We start from the raw sequence: 26,185 nt of genomic DNA, 5'->3' as shown, positions 1-26,185 counted from the left end.
AATTTTTTAAAAAATCTTTCTGTATTAGAATCCCATCAGAGGACCTACATAATCATGAGCAAACTGGAATCTCAAAGTTCTATAGACATAATTAAGTATGAGAAGCGTTGGCAACTTACTACCTTTTCTGATGCCCGCGTAAGTGCTAGTCAACCCATTTCTCTTCTTCCGGTGTCGATAGAGCCAGATGCTGAAGACCATAAGGATAATCCAGCAGGCTGCCCCAATTCCTGCTATGAACGCAGGCTGCTTCACCACGTCAGAGATCTGCTGAGCAAGGCTGACCTGGTCTTCAGGGGATACAGGGTTCCCGTGCGAATCTGAAAAGGCAGCTTCAGATTATCATCCAGTTGGAATCAGATGGAATTATAAACACATGACGACAGAGTAAAATAAGGCGGGGGGCATGAGTTCGGTTAAGTAGGGGGCCATGGTTTCTCATTTTTTATTCTGGAACACCGACGAGAGTTCATTAAAACATTGGCGGTTTAACAACATTATGATGATTTAAATTAGTTTAAATATGAAATAAAGGCAATGTAATGATTGCTGGCAGGGGTTATGGTTTCCAACAAAGGCCATGGCACAAAATTTCTATTCTGAGTGCAGAAAAATCTGCAGCTCAGCATGTCGGTAGGATGCCACTACCCAGGAAAGCCAGGAGGAAGCTTGACAGTGTAACACTTGTCTTGAATGTATGAATCACTTTCTATTAACACCTACACACACACACACACACACACACACACAACCACAACCACACGAACACACACATGCCACACAGAACATTCACCAACTTTGGGCTGTGTATACAATTTAAAGGGTAGAAATGCAGACTTGGCCTCAGGAGCCCCAAGATCAACACCTAGCGACATTTGTTATCATATCAGAGAGGTTCCTGCACAAAAAAAGTAGCACTGTAGCACTGTCCTCCCGTTGTTCATCGATTTGCTCGAGCGGGCACCAGTAATGTCTCACAACACATTGTGAGACTTGTTGTTACTGTTTTTGGCATATCGAATGTGTCACGGGTAGCTTGCCAGGCTTTACCGTGTGGGCGGGATCTCTGAGAGGGATGGAGGAATTGAACCCGGGTGCAAGGCAAACACCCTACCCGCTGTGCTATTGCTCCAGCCCCCACAAAAAAGTAAATTAATTAAAACAAGTATCTCGGGATGTGGATGCCGAAGTAGAAATAGATTTGCTTGAGTGGGCATAACGTCTCCATTGTGAGACTTGTTGTTACTGTTTTTGGAATACACCACGGGGAGTTTGCCAGGCTCTGCTGTGTGGGTGGGATACTCTCGGGATCTCTGAGAGGGATGGAGGAATTGAACCCAGGTCAGCTGCGTGCAAGGCAAACGCCTTACCCCCTGGGCTATTGCTCCAGCCTAGAAACAGATTTAGAACTATAAAATATTACATATAATATTGTATTATTTTTCAAATTATTTTGAGTTACACCCTGCTGCTCTTAGGCTTGACTCCTGACTCTGTGCCCAGGGATCACTGCTAGTGAGGCTCAGGGGACCATATTGGGGGCTGGGATCTAGCAAGGCTGGCCAAGGCAGGTGTGTGACCTCCTGTGTTATTGCTTCAGTCCTGAAATATGGTATTTTAAGGCAAGCATACAAGAACAAGGATGCCAAATAAGTCTGTCAAGAAAAGACAGCAACTGTCTCAGATCTCTCTAGAAAACCTAAAGTTAATTAAAAAAGAAAGTATAAGAAAAGATTTTAAAAGGTAAGAGATTAATACTTAATTTTTTCTATATGGCAGCTCTTTGGGGGTGGGGGTGGAGCACCTAATGGTGTTAAGAATTACTCCTGGCTCTGTGCTCAGGGATATTTTCATGCCTGGCAATGCTTGGGGCAAATATATGATGGTGGGGATTTAAACCGTGGTCTGCTGCATGAAACGCAATTTTCTTAAACCTTGTACTATCTCCCCAGCCTCTATATAATAGCTCTTCTTAGATGTTTTGGGGGGCTAGAAAGAGTAAGGTGCTTGCCTTAGATGTGGCTGACCTGGGTTCAATCCCAGCCCCCTATATGGCCTCCAAGTACCACCCTAAGTGTAGAGCCTGGAATAAGTTCTGAGTATGGCCAAGCATGACCCAATAATTCACTCCCTCCAGCCCCCCCCCCCACAAAAACATTTTGTGTTTTCTTCTTTTTGCACAGACCATACTCTAACACTTCAAAACTGCCTTAGAAACACACTGTTTCAACCTATACTCAGCAGTTCTAAAAAATTCAAGATCATTAAAAAACCAATGAAAAATTATGATACTATTACCACTGAAAGAGCGATGAGTCATCTTTCTAAGTAATAATCGTGGCATACAATGGCCTTGTAATGACAGAAGAACATGAGATATGTACAAGAATTATCATATGTTATGAATAGGCAAAAGACGTGTTTTCAGTTAGCCATTTTTGATTCAAGAATTAAAAATTGATGATATGTGTGCCTAGTGAATCTATCTTTCTTTATATCTATGTTCAAAACCCACTAAAACACTCATTTTCCAAACCCACCATTCACCATTCCATCAGACAACACGGCTTGTTTTACAAGGTTGTGTAAGTCTAAAAGCTGTTGCTGTACCCCTGTGTAGGCGAGATCCTACACAGCAGCAGTGGCCCTGTGGATGATGAATGCCATCTCCCATTCTTTTTTTTTCTTTTTGGGTCACACCCAGCAATGCACAGTGGTTACTCCTGGCTCTGCACTCAGGAATTACTCTTGGCAGTACTCAAGGGACCATAAGAGATGCTGGAAATCAAACCCAGGTTGGCTGCATACAAGGCAAATGCCCTACCTGCTATACTATCACTCTAGCCCCGTGGGCCTCCCATTCTTCCCCCACACAAGATATGGTGCAACAAGAAGCTGTTTACCTAGTTTACCTGTCTTGTTTGGATTACTACGCTCTGAAAATTCTTAAATCACTGACTTCTGAAAATACCTGCCTACTTTAAAATTTTAAAAAAAAATTAATTTTAAATTAAAATTTTTTAAATTTTTAATTTAAAATTAAAAAAAGCTCAAACTTCTGTTTTCAGAAAAACTGGTATGACTCACGATATTTCTTAAATAAAAAAAGAATTATGTAGGTTATGATTTCTTATAAAGTCATAAGAAAGGATGGTCAGGAAATTTCATTGTTTAGTTTTTTTTTTCTTTTTGGGTCACACCTGGCATTGCTGGTTACTCCTGGTTACTCCTGGCACATGCACTTAGGAATTACTCCTGACGGTGCTCGGGGACCATATGGGATGTTAGGAATCGAACCCGGTTTGTCTGAGTGCAACACCCTACTCACTGTGTTATCAACCGAACACCTTATTGCTTAGTTTTACGCAATGATTATGGAGGGAAATAACGCCTTAGGGAAATGACATACTTTTCCATCAAAGGAGGGACAAGGTGCTGTGTGTTTATTTATTTACAAAATGCTAGATTCCATTCTTTGGAAGTTAAAGGTTAAAAAAAAAGAGACCAAAAAAAAAAAAACAAACCACAAAACCTTTTCACAGTCACCTGCCTTCCCCTGTTTGTTGACAAAAAAGTTCTATTTTATGTTCCAGACTCTTTTGTTTCTCCTAAGAACACTCCATCGTCTGAAACTTTACCCAGAAGACCCATTCTTTTTATTCCAAATACACCCTTTGTATCTGCTAGGGTTATCGATTTCATGGATATTTGTGCAAGGTTAAGTTGGGTAGCTTCAGATTTTATGGAGACAGCCAAGAGAGGTCCCAATGTAAGCAACCAGATGGGCTTAGAAGAATAAAGTGTGGTGTGACTAATGAATTAAAACGGCCACTCTCTATCTCAGTCTTTGTCTCACTGCAGCTGAGGCTATATTATAGCTGGAACACATAATTCCAAGAAAACCAATTTAACCCTAAATCCCGTTATTTAAATCTTAAGTAGGTAAAGTTACATATGACTCCTTTCCAACTCTTCTTCAAAAAAAGCAGGACTAAAAGTCATCTGGATAAAAACAGGTAAATGATAACAAGAAGTCTATAGGTTCATCATGATGAAACCTATCATTTCAATTTAAATAAATACTGGACAACTATTTGAGTCAAAATAGTCTCTATTGAGATGCTTTCCCTTCTTTCGTAGTGTTATAATAGATGGCCAGGCAATATTTACGAAAGGCTTTCTGTTTGGCTTGGAATTTTTCAAGAAATGAATAAGAAGTCATTTTTGCTCCAATGCTGTATGCGTGTATATAATCACTCCTTAAAAATGCGTTACATGGAAAAGATAACCCAAACATCTAAATTTGACTCAGGGCTCTAGAAGAGAGGACACATTATACAATGAAATCTGAATGGAATTCTCATTAGCTTGGAGTTGTTGGAAGTAACCTCAGAAGCCAGGGACTTTGCTGTGTGACATTTCTGTTCACCTATTTGGAGTCACATGTCTGAGTTTACACAGGAGGCAGTACACCACCACTGATGTGCTCCCTCACACTGATGTTCTTTTGTTCTACTACCCAGGGTCAATGTACCCTATGCTATACAGGGAAAGCCATTCAGCCAATCTGGGTTTTCTTCTATCCCAGAGTGAGGGACCTTTGGAGGACATACTGCATTCTATCACCAGAATTCTGCAAATGTGTCTATTAAAGCAGCTGGCATTTTCTAAATAATGGAACATCAAAAACTGCTTCCAAGTTGAATGCAAAGTATGTTATTATGTACAGTAACAGTTTATGCAAAGCCAAATGTTTCTTTGTTTTGTTTAGAAATAATTTCTAGGATGTCATCAACATTGTCAACATGCAAAAACACTCCCCACTTCTCTGTGAAATCTGAAGATTCATATATGTGATCCTTTCCCATTGCTAGAATAATGCTGACATACAAACTGTTGATGCTTTACATCCAGAACTGAGATCTGAACTCACACAGTTGGCTTTGTAACTCTCAGCATTTTCATAATTTAAGTGTGACCTGATGGTATAGGGTTTTTTTCTCCTCAACCTTCATCACCAATGATATTTTATTGCTGTGCTGGCTGATGTTTGTTTTTGATTTGACTAATATCCATATTTATGTTTTACTCATATCACACTGGTTTTAGTTAGAAATATTACTTCTGCAATCCCAGGCCCAAGGGTTGTCATTGATACTGTTTAATCCCTAAACACTTTGGAAGCACACATTGCATTCGATGTTTTAAGAATCACATATATCTATATTATGGTCTGGAGTAATAGCACAGCAGTAGGGCGTTTGCCTTATGCGAAGCCAGCCTGGCCGAGCCAGGTTCAATTCCTCCACTCCTCTCGGAGAGCCTGGCAAGCTACCGAGAGTATTCAATATGCCAAACACAGTAACAAGAAGTCTCACAATGGAGATGTTACTGGGCCCGCTCGAGCAAATTGATGAACAATGGGAGGACAGTGGTCTTTTATACATCCTCCTCTATCAATTGCTATAAAAATTAATAACACATTTTTGGTCCAAGTAATAGCACAGCATATAGGACACTTGACTTGCACAGGGCCACTTCAGGCTCCATCTCTGTACCATGGACAGTCTTTGAGCCTCACAAGGTATGGTGCCTTGTCATAGAGTGAGGAGTAAGCTCTGAACCCTGCCGGGTGTGACCCCCAAATCAAACAAATAAAAATATCAATTATGCTTTTAAATACACATAACATGATAAATAGCAATTGCAAATTGCTTTTAAATTAAATATAATTTATGCAATTTATATTTAATGTCTAATATCTAATTTATTTTGTATTAAAGTTTGCTTTTATTTGCAAAATAAAAGATATAATTGGTGTCTTGGCTATTCCATGGAGTATCTTTGGTACTCAATTACTATTTTTTGAATGTAAAAGAGGGAAATCAATAGAACACATTAGGGATAATAATAAATAATTGAATAATTGTTAGTTTTCCCATATGTGAATACAAGACTTTATATAAATATATGACTATATAAACTACACATGATAAATAGATGACTAGGTAAACTACACATAATATATGACAGTACACACTATAATCTAGAAACAGTATATGGTTACTTATCTATGTGTATGTAAATGTAATATATGTAATATATAAATCATATTATAATGCATGTGTCTGTGTCTATAAAACTAACACCATCATCTCTGCAGTCCTATTGGGCCAGTCCACATTCCACTCAACTCACAACAACAGTTCCTCAACAGAGCACAAAAGAAACACAAGCAGTACAGACAGAGATGCAGTTCCACAGCAAACCCAGGCTGGCGCTCACCTAGTTGGATGAACTGTGGTTCACTCTTCACTCCTGGTCCGGCCCCAGTGCTGGCTGCCACCTCCACGCTATATCTGATCCCAGGCACCAGAGACGGGATAACCACAGAGAAGGTGGAACCATCAACTGTCTTGTTTATGTGGTATCGGGTTTCATTGCCCAGACACCAAACCTGTAAGAACACACAAGGGATGTTAAACTTGGAAATTATTCTACTCCATGCAAAAATCAACACAGTACCAGTTTAGACCTAAAAACGTTTGGCACTGTGATAAACCTTATTGTGTTAGTTTCAACAGTCATTTTTTTTTCTTTCCTCCCTCAGATCTAGCTTGGGGAAGACTCATTCACAACTCACTTGCATAGCACCTGAAAGGTCTCTTTAAGTTTTCTCATTTACTTTGAAAGGATTATAGCAGATAGGTCTATAATTGTTTTTGTGCTTGAAGACATTGGTTCCTATCCTATTATTAGGTAGACCTTTAGAAACAGGCTAATTATTTGGCAGGGGGAATAGAAGTCTTGGCGAAAAAAAATCTGTGATGTTACATAAAGAACAATAACATCATTCAGGATTTACATTACTACTATGATGAATCGTGATACCAGATGATACCAGGAATCACAGAACAAAGGTAAATCGAAAAACCCCACTCAAACCCACCCTGAACTTCCACACCTTATAGACTCAACCACTCTCATATCAAAACCTGTATGCAGTTTACTTAGAGAGAGGGCATTTCTGAATAATCTCAAGTGCCTTTGCATCAACATAGTCATTAAAAATAAAACAAGGTGCAGGAATCATCTCAGGATTTTGTTCCATCTACAGTATGTCAAACTGCTACCAAAGAAAGAAAACAGGTTTCCTGACCTCATATGAAATAGGAGTATTAACTTTGATAACATACATGGAATTATGCTGAATAAAAAGACACATTTAGGGTACTGGAGTGATAGTACAGAGGGTCGGAGATTTGCCTTGCGTATGGCTGACCTAGGTTCCATCCCCAGCACCCTATACGGTCCCCTGAGTACACCAGGAGTGATCCCTGAGCACAGAGCCAGGAGTAAGCCCTGAACACTGCCTGCTGTGGCCCCCAAACCCAAACAAACAAAACCCGACCCCCAGACCCCCAAACCCCACATTATTTAATTTGGAACAAAAATATTCTACTAAGAAGGAAATTATCATCTAACTTCTTAACTTAGATAATGAGACTTGTGACAGGAAATCTATGTTTTAGAACTATACTATAATGCTTATTCTAAATTTGGGCAAGGGGTTACTTCATTATAAAATGATCTTTTACAATTTTCAACAATTTGAATATGGTGTGACAGTTTTGGACCCAGTTTCCATATAAAAATGAAACGTGGAGTAATCAACCATGTTCTGTATTACTTAGGATACCCTTAAGCAACATACGATTAGCTTCAAGGAGGTGATTATCTAAATTATAATGGGAAATGGGACTTAAAATATATCTAAGAATATCAGTATCTTCTTGCAAGTGGTCTATAATCTATTTTTTTTACTTGAAAGTTGATATCATTTTAATCTAGTTTCCACTGATAACAACAGTAAACCGTCAGACTCTATACCAGGATCTGACCATTTGGAAATAAAAGGGTCCTGATGGTCTCCCAACCCCCACCCCAAATGCATTATGCAGCTGAACCAGAGCCACAACTGATTTTGTACCAGTCAATCAGGTTCTGAAAAGCATTTTATTATTTTAAATTGACCATGAAGTTAAGTGAAATCCACCCTTTTGCATTTCTTCAGGAGAGAACGGATTTTGACTCTTAGAAGTGTTTCTGTGACATGCTTTTTCTTCGGAGCTGTGGCATTACCTTATTTAAAATCTTTTTAAAAATCTCAAGAATAGTTTATTTTTCCAGAATTAGAGCATACTCTTAACCGCCAGGATTGAAATAACCTAAAAAAGTTCATAAGAAAGCAATGCAAAGTGGGCAACCTCTTAACTCTGAATGACTTGCATGGAGTAGAAGATGCCATATTAAATAACTTAAAACAACCCTAGTGTGCTTTCTGCAACATGTTCAATACTCAAATTCATGTGGCCTCTTTAAAGTGTCAAGCAGTTCATAAACCGGTGATTATTTTGATTTCTTAATAAAATACTATGCCTAAAATTATGCTTCATTATATTATGCTCTATCAAGTTATTGGTTGAATCTATTTGTCATCCAACCGAACATTTAACAGTCTTATTTGGTCTCTAACCAAAAACTTGGAGAGATGCACCAAAATGTATCTGCAAGAACCTTTCTCAATCCTACTGAATCTGAATTTCTGATGCCAGGCTTGTATATTGGGAAAACGCTCTCGCAAATAATGCTGATACTGACATGTAATTAAAAATCACTAACCTACATCAGAGGAAATAAATGTATTTACCTTTGAACATCAGCTTCATGCCAATGGGCATAGTCTATAGAGAATATGATATACTAAAAGCATCATAATTAAGACAGCAACACTTAAGAGTTATAGAATACAGTGTAATATCTAGAAAAATGTTTTTCAGATAAAATCTTGCCACTATGCAGTATGCTTAAATGTACTGAACAGTATACATATAAAATATTTTCTATTGAAATCTGCTTGATTCAATATTAAAAAATATCTATGTTTTATCATTAAGATTTTCCAATACATATTTATATGTATGTAATGTTCCTAACCTTTTGTTGAACCTTTTTATGCCTAAAATGTCTGCTCAAAATACATTTACTTCAGATTCTCTAGATTAACCGAATACAGATGATTTCACAGGTAAAAAAATAATTATTTGAAAAAATCCAATCATATAATATAAAATTTAACCTTAAATATTCTTTATATACTAAATATTTTAAATCCATTAAAACCACAGAAATTTATATCTGAATTTCCTCTAAGACTTGATATTTTGTTCAGAGAATTAAATATCATTTATGGAGAGGAAACTGATTTTCATGCACACTCACATGATGTCACAACTTTGTTCCAAAATTCTAACATTTCAAGCATGTATGAAAATAAAAAAAGTATATTTGAGAGAACATAACTCAGTCAATTTCACTGGGCAATCCAATTCTACAAAATGTATTTCAGGAATATTTCAGGGCAAAAAAGGGATTTAAAATATCCGCTACACTGTGCCTCTATGCAACTAGATAGAAATATGTTTTGACACCATGTGTACTAAGTCTTCTAAATAATTTATTCTCATTGGGTTCCAACAAAAATAATTATTCCATAGTCAATGAATAAACAGAAAAACTTTTGAAGAAATAATTTTACATACTGCTAGTTTATCCAGCAGATGGCGCCAAAGATCCAAGAATAATTTAACCGCACACATGATTTTGTGGGGGACAGTAGTCAGCACATTAGTGTATGAGTTACCTTATACTCTTGCACCATTCCATTTTGAGTGTCTTCTGGAGGTGGTTGCCAGCTAACAAGAATTGCAGTTCCATTGCCATCATTCTTTGACACAGTTACACTTTGGGGTGGGGCACTCGGTGCTATTAAATTATTTTAAAAAGTAGATTATTATGATTTATTAGAGAACACTGAAAGCATAACTTGATATTTACAGGAAAACTAAATGGATTTTATAAAAAACATGCATATTTTAAAAAAATATTTCTCATCACATGGGGCAAATATTCACCTCCCATTAAGTTTGCATCATTCTTGCCAATTCATTGTGAATTTTCCCATAAGCCAAGTTACATACATGATCTAACAAACATCCCCAAGATATTCTTATTTCTCTTAGCCTGTAACACTACTCTCACATACATCCTAAAAAAGTTTAAAAGTATGAAGATTAATGCAAAATATTCATTATATTACTATATCATTTTTATTTATATAATTGATGTGATAAAACAGGAAATTCTGGTTATGTTTAGAAATATACTTGTAACATGTCATCTATTATTCTTATATATGGAACAATCTTAAATATTTTTATTTATACAGTAGTCATGCACTCTGGTTTGTCTGTAACTGAGCAGTTTCTAAGGCACAAATACAAAGTCATGCATTCAGAAAGTTTGGGCCTACTCAATATATTATTCACTTATTTACAAATCAATACCTGCAATAATGGACAAGTGGAATAAAAATAATTAACAGATGGGATAAAAGCTGAGATAAATTTTATCAGAAGAAATGAAATTTAGTTCTGAATACTTAAATATATTCTGCATATATCATTAACACAATGTTCACATTTGAATATTTTTATGTAGACCACTTCTAATCAGCTGTTATTTTGTAATTCTAAATTAAAGAATTCTGTTAGCATAACATACTTAGCATAAAGAGAGTGAAAGTTAATACTACTATTAACATTTTTAACGTTTTTAACCAAGATAACATAAGTTATCTAACAATTATACAGTAATTCACAGAAATCACGCATTTAAACTGTACTTGCCTTCTTCTAGGGTTTTGGCAAACTTAATTTCACTATCTGCTCCTTGAAATTCATTGAAAAAGGGGCGAGCCTTAATTTCATAGTTGACTCCTTTTTTGAGATCAGGGATAACCACGCTATTTTTGGTTGGGGTCCTCACTTCAAACACTAACCACTCCGATTCACCATGGTGGGCACCAGACGGTCGATATAGGATTTTATAACCTTGAATATACTGAGATTGTTGGTCCACCTATTACAATGATAAAACACAATCATTCATTACATTTCTTTCCAAAAAGTATGGAATAAAATGTGACAAGATGCAAAAAAATCCCATTTGGTCTCACCCCACATTTTTCTAGTTCATATAAAATAGCATAGTTAAAAAATTATTATTATTGGCGAGGTATCCAACATTCAGCTTAATCTATGAGTTAGAAAAAAATTCCTATTCTCCATGCAGAAATGTGAGGCATCAGATCATCGAGTAAAAGCTGCCCAGAACTGTGTCCAGGTCAAAGCAATGTACAAATTAAATGTGGTTTCACTTTATGGCTTAAAAAACTTAGATAATGTTACTTAAAAATATTTCCAAGTTTGAAAAACACTCTCAGGATGGTGATCCACATAATTAATACTCTATGCTGCTTTCTATTAAAGCTCCTTGTTTATTACTGCAGCACAATAAAATATACTGTGATAAATGTAGATGCAAATAAAAATTTCCTCTATTTATGCCATTTATTCCACATCTACCATAATTAAAAAAAAACACAGCTCCCACTGGTAAAAAAGGCAACGGATAACAGGCATACACATAAAGAAATATATACACACACATATATACATATACATATATAAGGTCTCAAAAATCACAGGCTTATTAAGACGAGATTCAATACTGGGCAACAAAGACTCACTGTCCAGTGGACTTCGATGGAGGAAGATGAGAGGATGGTGGGGTTGTGGAGGTGAAGCACGACATTTCCCAGTTCTCTCTGGACCTGTTTGTGATCCACCCCCTGACTCGTCGGGGGAACATCTGCAACGATTCAAGGCAACTATGTCAGGTCAGATCCTACACAGTGTTACTGACTTGGATGAAAGCGGGGTGAAACAATCCTCTCATTCATAGCAACTCTCAGAAAGGAAGAAGCCTTTCAGCCGAGAAGTCAACCTGTAGCACCGGGTACATTAGGAACAACTCCTAAAATCTTTTTGAAGAGAGGAAAGAGAGGAGTGCAGAGAAATGGGGGTAGAGAGAGAGAGAGGGGAGAGGAAGAGGGAAAGGGAGAGGGGGAGAGAGAGAGAAAGAGAGAAAGAGAGGGAGGGTGGAAGGGAAGGAAGGAGGGAGAGAGAGAGGAGAGAGGAAGAGAGAGGGAGAGAGAGGAAAGAGAGAGGAAGAAAGAGGGAGAGAGAGGAAAGAGATGAGGAAAGAAAGAGGAGAGAGGAGAGAATAAGAGAGAGGAGAGAGGGAGAGAGAGAGGGAGAGAGAGAAAGAGGAGAAAGGAGAGAGAGACTAAGAGAGGAAGAGAGAGAGAGAGGGAGAGAGAGAGAAAAGAGATTAAGAAAAGCAACATCGACTATAAACATGCACGGTAATCGGAGCAGAAGCAAACAGCATGAGAACCAGCATCTGAAGGGCCCCTTCCATTGAGCTTTCTTGCGGAGGCTGAAAGCAATCCCCTCTGAATTTGTTTCAGCCTTTTGCAGAGATCCTTCCTATGTAGGAAGGGTCAGAAATTGTAGCAGAGAGGATGGGCCTTCAAAAGAACAGCGGTGTGATTGGTGAAAACGCAAGCACTGAAAAATAGTAGGAAGCCGTCTATTAGTAGGTACCCGAGAGAGAGGGAGAGAGAGAGAGAGGAAAGAGAAAGGAAGAAAGAGGGAGAGAGAGGAGGGAGGAGAGAGAGGAAGAGAGAGGAGAGAGAAGGAGAGAGAGACAGAGGAGAGAGAGACTAATGGGGTAAGATGGGGTGATGCCAAAACTACCAGGCAAAAGGGAAAATGATTGGAAGGGGAGGGAATGGGAGAGGAGAGGAAAGAGGGGGAAAAAAACGGATGAGAAAAGATCACTTAACTTCTATTAAATTGATGAAGACTTGGTTCGGCTTGGTCTAGCTCCTGTGTGGAGATCTTGATCTCGAGTCCACCCTCATTTTAGAGACCCGGGGCCGAGTGAGTAATACTGATTTCCCCACCATCAGAGTATCGCTCTGCTAAACCAAGGATTCCTAAACTGCCTCTAAAGAAACAGGCTTTGTTTTATTTTCCACAGAAAATAAGATGGAACCCAGGGCGAAGAAATCATGTAAGAGAAGGATTGTCCTGGAGGGCAGAGATGCTCTGCGCAGCGGGACCCGAAGGTTTTAAGACTTTGGAATGTCTAAATATCTTAAACGATTAATAGGGAAGAGGGAGCAAAGCCTGAACATTCAAAGGAACCTGGAATAAAGCCGCCTGGGGAGGCAGCGACACAGGAGCTGACGGCTGAAGATTGTTCAACACGCAGACATAATAATCCCCATGACTGCGTCTCTAGACTCAAGTCTGTAAGGTAAACTCGGGAGTGAAGCTTCACCATGAGCAAAATGATGAAAACAACAGAGATCACTCTAGCTTCTCCAACTACATTTTACCTTTCAAATGTCACTAGCAACGTATGGCCCCCAGGCTCCTTACTACCATGGCGTGTAGGCACTAGGGGCCCTCCACCCTCTCCTGTCAAAGTCTCAGGCTTCCTGCCTCTGGGTCTGATTTGATCCCTAACTTCAACTACCCTCTGGCTCTTGGGGCAGCCTGAGGTCTGTGGAACTGCATCTGCAACCCTGGTCAGGACCTTAACCATGTGATGCTGTGGACAATTCTTTTTTCTTTTTTCTTTTTTTGCTTTTTGGGTCACATCTGGCGATGCACAGGGGTTACTTCTGGCTTTGCACTCAGGAATTACTCCTGGCAGTGCTCAGGGGACCATGTGGGATGCTGATAATCGAACCCAGGCCGGCCACATGCAAGGCAAATGCCCTACCCACTGTGCTATTGCTCCAGCCCCCTGTGGACGATTCTTAAGCTCTGCTTCCTCGGTGGTCAGATGGCCGTGTCCATGGCAGCTGCCTCTGGGACAGCTAAAGGCAGTGCATTTTGTAAGGCAAGCAAAACCTTTTATGCCCAAGGCAGGGATAAGGTGAAGCTCAGCAGGCCCAGCAGATGTAGTGCAGTGGCAGCTACACAATAGGAGCTTCATAAACCTTGGCTGAATTCAATGAATCGGTGTAGGAAAAATACAGACCCTGTTGGCATCTAAATATGCTCACTCCCAGGGAAGCTCCGACCTGAGGTAATCTCCCAGCTATCCTATCTTCAAACACATTGAAGCAGTTTAGGTTTGCTGTTGTTGTGTTTTGCTTTATTTTGGGTCCGTACCTGGCAGTACTCAGGGCTTACTTCTGACTCTCTGATTACTCCTGGTGGGCTCAGGGGACCATATAGGGTGCTAGGAATATAACCTAGATCAGTCACATGTGAGGCAATCACCTCACCTGCTATATTGCTGTATTTTAGAAGGTGATGACTATGATCTTCCTTCCTTCCTTCCTTCCTTCCTTCCTTCCTTCCTTCCTTCCTTCCTTCCTTCCTTCCTTCCTCCCTCCCTCCCTTTCATTTTAAAGCAATTTTTTTTTTGAATACAGCCAGTAGATCTCAGGGGCTACTCATGCCTGGTCACTGGTAGGCTGCTCCCATAGGTTCTAGGGAGGTCACTCACTGACAGGGATCAAACCTGGGTCTCCTGAGTGTGAAGCACGCACCTGAGCCTGGCGCTCTATTTCTTTTAGCTTGAGATAAACTTGCTATTCAGCACTTTCATGAAAACTACTACTCACTCTGTCTTGGTTTCCTAATGTGACAGTTTGGCAACATCAGCTTAGAATATTAATTCCAGAAAGTTTTCCAAGAGAGCAAAAAGTGGAAAGCCATATTTTCTATGATAACATAATGAACAGTCCTAAGAATTGGTCCCTTTACTATTGGGTTTTTTGTTTGGTTTAATGTCAATTTGGGGGTCACACCTGCTGATGCTCAGAGGTTACTCCTGGCTCTGCACTCAGGAATCACTCTTGGTGGTGCTCAGGGGACCAGATCTAACCAGGTGCCAGAGACCAGGGTCAGCCACAAGCAAGGCAAGCACCCTACCCGTTATAGTGTGTCCCTGGCCCGGTCCCTTGACTGTTCTCATTCTCTTCTTCCTGGAAGAAATGTCCTGTTGTGTAACTGGTTCTTTCCAGCCTTCAAATTCCCCTTGAAGGGAAATCCCAGACAGGAGTTTATGTCACCGATTTCCCTAATATGTGAGAATTTTCTGTAATCACTGAAGGAAGATTATCTAGCTTCACTTCATTATTACAAGAACTGGAATTTTATTTTGTCTATTTTATGTATTCTATGACTGTGTCTGTGCATACAGTCTTTGAAGAAAGGAGGAGGGGGAGAAGGCAAGAGAGACAGTACAGCAGGTAGGGCACTGGCCTTGTACACAGCAGTCCAGGTTCTGTCCCCGATACTGTGTATGGTCCCCTGAGCCCTGCCAGGATTGATCCCTGGGCAGAAAAAGGAGTGAATCCTAAGTACTTCTGGGTATGGTCCCCAAACAAACAACCACAAAAAAACAAACTAGTGGCTGGAGCAATAGCACCACAGGTAGGGCATTTGTGTTGCATGCAGCCAACCTGAGTTCGATTCCCAGCATCCCTTATGGTCCCCTGAGCACCGCCAGGGGTAATTCCTGAGTGCAGAGCCAGGAATTGTGCATTTCTGGGAATGACCCAAAAAGAAAACAAAAAAGCAAACTAAAAAGAGAGAGATGCTCTGGGATCCTGAATGGGTTGGATGTTTGGGGAATGAAGATAGTAACAGTAGCAACATCCACTTCATCCCTGCAATGGAGACTGCCATCTCTACTTGCCACTTGCCAACTTGCATCTCATCTTCCTGGCAATACCCAGTTTTGTCTCTGGGGAAACACAAGCCGATAACTCTGTGATAAGATCAAGTGTGCCTGATAATTAGTGACACAGAACTTTTTTTTTTAATGTGCCTTTTGGCCATTTAGGTTCCTTCTTTGAGAAAGTTTCTGTTCATCGATTCTCCCCATTTTTTGTTGGGGCTGGATGCTTTTCTCTTGTAAAGTTCCTGACATATCTTGGACATCAACTAGACCACTTGCCAGAATAGGGGGAGGATAGTTCGGTCAGAGAAGGGGCCACAATGAGCAGGACAGGGGGAAGTGATCACTCTGGGCAAGAACTGGGTGATGAATGGAGGTAAAGTTACATGCATGATATCCATTCAGTTAACAGTACTGTGGGTTGGAGCTACAGCACAGTGGTAGGGCGTTTGCCTTGCGCGCAGCCAGCCCGGCCGTGCCCCGTTCGATTCCTCCGCCCCTCTCGGAGAGCCCGGCAAGCTACCAAGAGTATCTCGCCCTCACAGCAAAGCCTGGCAAGCTACCCGTGACTTATTAGATATGTCAAACACAGTAACAACAAGTCTCAAAAAAATGGAGACATTACTGGGCCCCCTAGAGCAAATCGATCAACAACGGGAGGACAGTGTTTGTTTGTTTGTAACAGTACTGCAAAACACAGGGCCTAAAATGAAAAAGAAGGAAAAATAAAATTGCCTGCCATCGAGGCAGGCTGAGGGGGACGAGGGAAACTGGGGACACTGGCGAATTGATGGGTTCCTGAACATTGCATGGCAGAAACTCAATCATGAACAACTTTGCAACTTTGTATCTCATGGTGATTCAATAAGTTAAAAGAGAAAAATGAAGAGGGACAAAAGATTTCATCTCATGGTAATGCAGATATCTGTCTGCAGGCTACACTAGCACCATGCTGGTTCTGTGCTATTTTCTCTTGGGGCCCAGATAATTCTGGAAAACTCAGCTGGGAGATTTCTACTTCCAAGGTGCAGAGATGCCTCTAAGAAGAGATGTCTGTTCCCTCATACAGCAAGTTCCAACAAGTCTTGTCTGAATTCCCTCTAACCCTGGGTGCTTCCCCTCACGGCTTACAAATATGTACCCACTAATTAGATCTTTTTCTTCCAGGTTCTTCCCAGGTTCTCGCAATGGCCATTATTCACCTTCCCCTCTGTTAGGCTCCCTCGTGTTTCCAAAGCAATGCAAGATTTAGAGAATTAAATTGGTTTCGATGTTACTTGCACATTGGTTTTTTTAATTTTATGTTATTTTATTGAACCCGACTTAGAATGAGAATACCTTCTCTCCCATGAGTTTCCTAAAATGCTAAGAAAAAAAAATACCATCCCAACCCTAACTCTACTGAAGGGTACAGTAGGTTATTAAACTTTTCAAGCTCCTTAAGTTTTTTTTTTTTTTTTTGATGTTGTTATCCTGATCTTCTATACAACTAACCAGTAATCCTCACTGGTCCCCTCCCCCCACCCTTTTATTTTAAATTTCACCGAAAATTACATTGTCTCCCAAAACTTAAAAACTAGAACACCTGAGACAGGTCTCAGATTATCATCGAATCTGACCAGTGTAGAGAAAAGGGAGGTTAGGTGACAAAAGCCAGACTTAATTCTGCTAATGCCAACTAAGACTGCATTTGTTCTTTTGGCAAGGACATGACTCAGTTGGCTCAGAAAGGTGTTTTAATTGACTTCAAACATGAAAGCCAGCCTGCCTCCCCAAGGCCCCCAAACACACTCTTGGGCATTTATTGAGGTTTGCTCTCTGTAGTCCCTCCTCGTACAGCTGTGCTTGAAAACTTTAATTCCAGCACCAGACTGCTATACTCACCCTGCTGCTCTTAATCTTGATAAAGCTACCCCTGGATCCCAATCTATCAAACTCTGTCTCACTCACTACCCTAACTGCTGTTCTGTCTTAGGATGACTGTGGATTTTATGAGTTTTCTTAATTTTTTTTTTAGCCCAGAAAGTAAAAGAAATACGACTAATCGAGTTTTATAAGACAAAGTAGAAAAAAGTAAAATAAAGGCCCTCCCGTTGATCATCCATTTGCTCGAGCGGGTCCAGTAACGTCTCCATTGGAGACTTTGTTGTTACTGTGTCTGGCATATCTAATACGTCACGGGGAGCTTGCCAGGCTCTGCCGTACGGGCGAGATACTCTCGGTAGCTTGCCGGGCTCTCCGAGAGGGGCGGAGCAATTGAACTTGGGTCGAAAAGTAGAAAAAAAGAAGATAAAAACGAAAAGTAGAAAAAAACGAAGATAAAAAAGTAGAAAAAAAGAATGGTCTTAGATCTGCCTTTTCTTTATTTGTATTTATTTATTCATTTTTGCCTTTTGGGGTCACACCCAGTGATGCACAGGGGTTACTCCTGGCTCATGCACTCAGGAATTACTTCTGGCGGTGCTCGGGGGACCATATGGGATGCTGGGAATTGAATCCGGGTTGACTGCATGCAAGGCAAATGCCCTACCCACTGTACTATCGCTCAAGTCTCAGATTTGTCTCTCCTTTGGTGATTTATTTAACCCTTATTAATCCCACGGGGTTGATACCCTAACCCTCATTTCATAGGTGAGGAAGATGGAGTTTGGGAATGACAACCTGGCACAGAGTTACCTTGCTAGTATGTGGAGGATTCTTTGCTTTCCAAGTTGTATACCTTTATTCCACTGTGTTTTCAGTTGTCTTTTGGCATGGATTCATTTTACAGGGCTGTTCCCACAGGCAATTCGTGTAGCAAGGTTATTTGATTAAGAGTGTGGGGGACTGAATTTTTCAGATAAAAGAAGTGAACTGCCTCCTCGCTTGCAAACGAGGATATATATTACAAAAGCAGTGTTATGAGCCTATGACAGAAGTGTTGAGCTGTCGTCAATCACAGCCTTTCACTTAGAGACCACTGTCCTGGAGGACAAAAGTTTAACTTCCTTTCACAGCTGTCATCCTTTCGCATTCCTTAAAAAAAATGCGTGTCTAATATTGAAAACCTCAAACGGCTCTAAGGCAAGCTCCAGGAATAGGAGAGCGCCACAGAGGTGACTCATCACTGCAAATATCGGCATTTGGGTGTGTTGCATTCACACAGCAAGAAACAGACGCGGGCATGTCCTGTGACTCCCTTTGCTTTGGCTGTGAATTCTGCCACAAAAAGCCCCCCCCCAAAACTGGGTACACACTGATAGAAGAAAAACAAGGCAAAGAGAGGAGGCAGACCCCTTCCTAAATAGGAAATAAGTAGCTGAAGTCTTTCCATCAACTTGCTTCTATCACCATCACACATCTAAACTGTTTCTCTGGAAATTAAAACTCAACATAAAGACATTATGCTGTCTCAGCCTGTTTTTGATAGAAGAATTTTACCTTTTCTAGGGCTGGAGCGATAGCACAGCGGGTAAGGTGTTTGCCTTGCAAGCGGCCAACATGGCTGACCCGAGTTCGATTCCTCCGCCCCTCTCGGAGAGCCCGGCAAGCTACCGAGAGTATCTCGCCCACATGGCAGAGCCCAGCAAGCTCCACGTGACATATTCGATATGCCAAACACAGTAACAACAAAGTCTCCAATGGAGATGTTACTGGGCCCGCTCGAGCAAATCGACGAACAACGGGAGGGCCTTTACCTTTACCTTTAAGTCTGCGTCTTTCTATATTAAGGGCACGAGGATTTTATGTCCAATAACAATACACTATAAAAAGGTAGATATTGAAATGAATTCTTTTTCTTCTCTCTTTTTTTAAACACCTACATTCCATTCCTATTAAAATAACAGGCTAGACAACAGGGTGAATGGGACATCATAATTTTTTGAAAGTGAAAGATAATTCTGATTCACTGAAGTGGTCCAAGAGAGGTTTTCATTTTTAAATGGTTTACAAGGTTCTAACATGTTTCTTTTCCCTTTTACCTTTTTCTTTAACCTAGCATTGACCAGAATACATATGATTTTCATTTAATATATCCTGAGTCACAAAACTGACAATGAAAGATAGGCCAACAACGTACAGACTTGAAATAGTATTTTTTTTCATGCTATAAAATTTGTAGGAGGCTGACTGTGCAGAGAGATTTAAGAGCAAGGTCAAGATTATCTTCTAAACATCTCTTACATTTTCATGGTTTTCAGATTGTAATAGGGTTATATTTTCCAAAACTCATCCAGAGGGTTATGAATACGAATATCAATATAAATAAAGTTTAGTCAACTTTAAATACCATTATCATATGATCATGATTCTAAATCCACGTGTACCAATGCTTTAATTCTAAAAAATATACTACTTTTAGATACAGTGTTTGTATCTTAAAAATTAATCCAACAACCTAGACAATATGATAAACAGACAATCTGGCATGCCATGCAAATGATTTACCTGCAAAGTTATAACATCGAAGAATAAGCAGGTATCACAAGGTTAAGTAAATGAATACTCACCTTGTGTTTTCACTGGGTCTGATATCTGGCTTGGATCACTAATTCCATATGCATTAGCTGCTCTTACAAGGAAAAGGTAAATTGCATTAGGTTTCAGTCCTTTAATGGCAAATGTTTCTGTTTTCACATTCTCAGCGACAGTCTGCCAGCTGCTACCAGATGCATGGCTAAGGATAGAAACACAAGTTAGAACCTGAGTATTTAATGATTAGTGAGGGAAAAAAATGAATCACTAGGAAACACTATTTTCACTCTACCTGAAAGCTTCAATAATGTATGATGTTGGAGTTGCACCTGAATTCAAATTTGGTTGCCATGATAATGCTACTGTATTTCTGCTCACATCTGTTACTTCAGGTTTAGAGGGTGCGCTAGGTATCAAATTGGGATCCGTGGGTCTTGGAGGTTGAACTGGAACTCCAAATTCTAATAAAGAAGAGGAACCCAAATAAAAATGTTTACACATTTACCAATAAGCATTTACAAATCACATATCAGTATATCAACTTCATCAATTAATTAGTAAGTAAGCAACTAAGTTTGAAAATTTATTATATTTATTTGTGGAGAAAAAGGTGGATGTGCTAACCAGAAGTGCTCAGGGCTTACTCTTGGCTCTGTGCTCAGGGATCACTCCTAGCTGTGCTAGGAACCATAGGTGGTACCAGGAACTGAACTAGGATAGAAGACAAATGCCTTATCTCTGGCTCTATTTCTCCACCCCTAAAGTTCTACTTTAAGATAAATTAAAAAAAAAGCACTATCTTATTTACCTTGGACTTCAATATAAGAACTCCAGGTTGCTTCACCACTGGGAGTTGATGCAATGCAGGTATACCGACCAGTGTCACCAAGCTGCACAGACAAGGAAGAAAAATACATGTTTGGAACAATCAAGATTTCATTGAACTGTAAAATCATTTATGCATTTGTATGTGGTCAATAAACATAGATAACTACATTTAAACTTGCTAACACAAAACTTTCTCTTAATTAGACATTTCTTACGATATGAAGGAAAATGTTGCCTGAAGAAAAGAATAAACCATAGGGTTTTCTAATTCTCTAATATAATATAATTACATTGGAGGAAAATACCACTATTTTCAGTTATGGACAGCAGACAATGAGGTATACAACTCAGGTACACATTCAAGTGGTTTTATTTCTTACATAAATATGTTTAGTAAGTAAGCCACATAATCAAGCTGGCAGAGCTTAGCCAATGGTAATTCTTGCTATTTCCCATTTTACCAATTTCAAAAATATATATGGACATATGTGTGTGTGTGAATACATACACATATATTCTATCTATAGAGAGAGTTTTGGGGACTATCCAACAGTGATCAAAGAACAATTTGCAATGCTGGGGATCATATTAAAGTCAGTTGTGTGCAAGGCCAGCATCTTAACCCCTGTACTCTTTCTTCAGTCCCGGATATTATATATATATATATATATATATATATATATATATATATTTAAAGACACAATGTGATTCCTTATTAAAGTATTTCCTCCTGCACATTTGCACATTCCTTCTCATTTTGTTTTACTCTTTAAGTTAGGACAGCTAAATAAGTAAAGCCAAACTCCAGCTACAAAGAATGGTCTTTCTCTCTCTCCCCTAAAGGTGAATACCAGGGAAATAAACCCAAAATACCATCAATCACAATTTTCACTTTAAAATTAGTAGCAGTATAATGAACCTGTATACCTCTGCTTAAGGTAATAACTATCTTCAAGTAATGTTTAATAAGCAAGAATATTCTCATCTTGCTCTGATAATTGCAGCTACAATCATTGTCATAAAGAAGGACAATTTACTAACTTTTGTGGCACATAAACGATTACACCAATCCGAAACTCCAAAGAAAATCACCCACAATAGCAATAAAGCAATAGAAATTTATGTTTATTGCTGTCAAGGCTATTCTTTCATACGCTCTATAAGCTTGTCTGATCTTGACCTAAAAAGAAAATGAAAAATCAAAACAAAACAACACAGTCCTGAAAGAACAGGTATGGGATGTGATGTTCTGAGAAGGCAAATCCCTAAATTGTTCCCACAAACCTGTGGGCTTTTCATCATTTAAATACTGATTTAAAATGTACACTTGGTGTGTACACTGCTTTATATATTTTGTTTGCAGGCAGCATGTTCTGTAATTGCAAAATGCTGAACCAAATATTCACAATAGAAGAACTGCTTAAGTAAACTGTACATAAAATGATATTAGAAAGCTATCTTTGAAAACTGCTTTCGGGACTGCCTGCATCCTTCCACTATTTGGAAGGTATTTATTTTCCTCCCACAAATTCCCTGCTACTTTCCTCAGTAGATTACAAAATCGTTTTCATTTCCCTCCTCCTTAAGAAACTTTAAATGTTTTGCCATGGGCTAAATTAGGAGTGAAATCATTTTCAACAGACACACACAGAATGTGTTCAAGAATAAAAAAAATTTCAAATTAAGATGACATTAATACCATTATTTGGCATTTCACTGATTCTAAAAGCTAAAACTTCAACTTTATTTGCCAGAGGCACAAAGAGAATTGGCACAAAATGGAAACCAGGGGTGTCATTTCCAGTTACCTTGGCATATCGAATCTGTAGCACTCCTGTCTCCAGCTGTTTGATTCGAGAATCCTGGGTGGAGATGAGGACTCCATCCTTCCTCCACAGAATGGTGGGCAGTGGACTGCCTGTGGCCACACAGCTGAGCACTAAAGTTCCATCCACAGCGACGGTCTGATTCACAGGACCTTGTCGAATGACCGGGGGAGGCCGGTCTGCAATCACTGCCAGGAGACAAAACAGGAAAGAGATTTCTGCAACTGGAAGCAATTTTCTAATCATCCAAGCAACAGCACTCGCTTTAGGCTTTGTAACAAACTAATTAAACAACTAATTAAAGTAAGAGACATGCATTATTCAGAATGCATTTATATGATATACTTACTCAGAATATTTAGAGGAGGAACCAAATACTCCTTACAAATGATCAACCACTGCCTGAGTTTACTGCATTGCCATGAAACCCAGTTATTTTCTTAAAAAATAGAAGTCAAGGGGCTGGAGCAATAGCACAGCAGGTAGGGCGTTTGCCTTGCAAATGGCCGACCCAGGTTTGATTCCCATCATCCCATATGGTCCCCTGAGCACCACCAGGGGTGATTCCTGAGTGCAGAGCCAGGAGTCACCCCTGTGCATCGCAGGTGTGACCCAAAAAGAAAAAAAAGTCCATGGCTTTCCTATACGCAAACAGTGAGAGAGAAGAAAGCAACATGAAAAAAACAATCCCATTCACAATTGTGCCCCAGAAAATCAAGTACCTAGGAATCAGCTTAACTAAGGAAGTAAAGGACCTGTACAAAGAAAACTACAAAACGCTACTTCAGGAAATAAAAGAGGACATGAGGAAATGGAAAGATATCCCCTGCTCATGGGTCGGGAGACTTAACATTATCAAAATGGCAATACTACCGAAAGCATTGTATAAATTCAATGCAATCCCTATAAGGATACCCATGACATTCTTCAAAGAAATGGAGCAAACACTCTTGAAATTTATATGGAACAATAAGCCGCCACGAATAGCTAAAGCAATTCTTGGGAAAAAGAAAATGGGAGGAATCAACCTCCCGAACTTCAAACTGTACTACAAAGCAGTAATAATTAAAACAGCATGGTACTGGAACAAAGGCAGAACTGCAGACCAATGGAACAGGGTTGAATACACTGACATCTCTCCTCAATCATATGCTCATCTAATCTTTGATAAAGGTGCAAGTAATGTGAAGTGGAGTAAGGAAAGCCTCTTTAATAAATTGTGTTGGCATCACTGGACGGCTACATGCAAAAAAATAGGCTCAGAACTCTGCCTAACACCATGTACAAAAGTAAGATCAAAATGGATTAAAGACCTCAACATCAGACCAGAAACCATAAGGTACATTGAAGATAAAGTTGGCAAAACCCTCCATGACATTGAAGCTAATGGTATCTTCAAAGATGCCACGCCACTGGCCGAGCAAGTGAAAACAGAGATAGACAAATGGGACCATCTTAAACTAAGAAGCTTCTGCACCTCCAAAGAAACAGTGACCAAAATACAAAGACAGTCTACAGAATGGGAAAGGATATTCACCGAATACACATCTGACAAGGGGTTGATATCCAGGATATACAAAATACTGGTTAAACTCCACAAGAAGAAAACATCCAACCCCATCCAAAAATGGGGCAATGAAATGAACAGAAACTTTCTCAAAGAAAAAATCCGAATGGCAAAAAAGCACATGAGAAAATGCTCTACATCATTAATCATCAGGGAGATGCAGATCAAAACCACAATGAGATACCATCTCACACCTCAGAGACTGGCCCACATTCAAAAGAACAAAAGCAACCGATGCTGGCGTGGTTGTGGCGAGAAAGGGACACTCCTTCACTGTTGGTGGGAATGCCGACTGGTTCAGCCCTTCTGGAAAACAGTATGGACGATTCTCAAAAAATTAGAAATTGAGCTCCCATTTAACCCAGCAATACCACTCCTGGGAATATATCCCAGAGAGGCAAAAATGTATAGTCGAAGTGACATCTGCACTTGTTTGTTCATTGCAGCACTCTTTACAATAGCCAGAAACTGGAAGAAACCTGAATGCCCAAGAACAGATGACTGGTTAAAGAAACTTTGGTACATCTACACAATGGAGTACTATGTAGCTCTTAGAAAAGATGAAGTCATGAAATTTACATACAAGTGGTACAATATGGAAAGTATCATGCTAAGCGAAATGAGTCAGAAAGAGAGGGATAGACATAGAAAGATTGCATTCATCTGGGGGATATAAAGTAACAAAGTATGAGATTAATACCCAAGAATAGCTGAGATCAGCACCAGGAGGATTACTCCATAACTTAGAGGCCAGCCGGGTATCCTAGAGGAAAGGGCTATTCAGATAGAGAAGGGAGCACCAAATAAAGGATGTTTGGAGGATCCTCCCAGGAGGGGAGATGCATGTCGAAAGTAGACTATGGACTGAACATGTTTGCCACTCAATGCCTCTTTTGCAGACCACAACACCCAAAAGGAGAGAGAGAACACGGGGGATTGCCCTGCCACAGAGACGGGGGGATGGGGGGATGGGGGTGGGAGGGATATTATCCATGGTGGTGGAAAATGGGCACTGGTGGAGGGATGGGTATCTGATCATTGTATAATTGAAACCAAAGCACAAAAAATTGTAAATCTACAACTTTAAAAAAAATAAAATAAAATAAAGGGGAAAAAAAAAAAAAGAAGTCAATTAGGACTGTGAGTGACGGAGTAGTAAAAAGCAGTGAGAAGTGGAACTGTGTATTTCTTAAATTGTGAAAGGTGCAATCAAGACACATTTTAAAAAGCACCCCCTGTCCAAAAAACATATGAGAAATAATATAATGAGTGAACCCAATTCAACTACTTAATATGTCAAGTTTTGAGTCCAGCAGAAAAAAATAATGGAAACACACTAGCATGTTTGACAGTTCTGGATTCAAGCAGGTGCTTCAGACTTAAATTAATCCATTGAACTCATTTTTTAAAAGCAATTCAGGAGTACAACAGCAAAAAATTTACATTAATGAATTTAGAGAAACTATAAGGTTTTCAAAAATTTTGTGCGAACAATAATCCAAAACTATAATTTAAGGGGCTGGAGCGATACTACAGCGGATAGGGAGTTTGCTTTGCATGCGGTCAACCTGGGTTTGATTCCCAGCATCTCACATGGTCCCCTGAGCACGGCCAGGAGTAATTCCTGAGTGCAAAGCCAAAAGAGTAACTCCTGTGCATAATTGGGTGTTACATAGAAAGCCCCCCCCCAAAATAGAAAAAAGACTACAACTGAGAATAACAAATAGTGGGGAGAAATTCCTGAGTTACAAAAGAGTAAATCCTGTGCATCACTGGGTGTGACCAGAAAGCCAAAAAAAAAAAAAATAGAAAAAAACCTACAATTTAAACTGAGAAT

At 39.6% G+C, this 26,185-nt stretch overlaps 1 protein-coding gene across 1 annotated transcript in view; it reads right to left on the bottom strand.

Moving 5' to 3' along the window:
• The window catches only part of ROBO1 (roundabout guidance receptor 1), an 839,320-nt gene that overhangs the window by 58,715 nt on the left and 754,420 nt on the right, over positions 1-26,185 (bottom strand). Inside the window, exons 10-18 of the mRNA XM_056135441.1 lie at positions 22,764-22,969; positions 20,936-21,017; positions 20,420-20,588; positions 20,163-20,329; positions 11,651-11,772; positions 10,749-10,980; positions 9,704-9,825; positions 6,286-6,457; positions 123-320 (exon numbers count right to left, since the gene is read on the bottom strand). Of these exons, the coding sequence (XP_055991416.1) occupies positions 123-320; positions 6,286-6,457; positions 9,704-9,825; positions 10,749-10,980; positions 11,651-11,772; positions 20,163-20,329; positions 20,420-20,588; positions 20,936-21,017; positions 22,764-22,969 (1,470 nt within the window). The remainder of the gene's footprint in view (positions 1-122; positions 321-6,285; positions 6,458-9,703; positions 9,826-10,748; positions 10,981-11,650; positions 11,773-20,162; positions 20,330-20,419; positions 20,589-20,935; positions 21,018-22,763; positions 22,970-26,185) is intronic.

The sequence above is a fragment of the Sorex fumeus genome, unplaced genomic scaffold, assembly GCF_029834395.1.
Source record: "Sorex fumeus unplaced genomic scaffold, SorFum_2.1 ptg000115l, whole genome shotgun sequence".
Classification (NCBI taxonomy): Eukaryota; Metazoa; Chordata; class Mammalia; order Eulipotyphla; family Soricidae; genus Sorex; species Sorex fumeus.
This window is presented reverse-complemented; position numbering and strand designations above follow the sequence as displayed.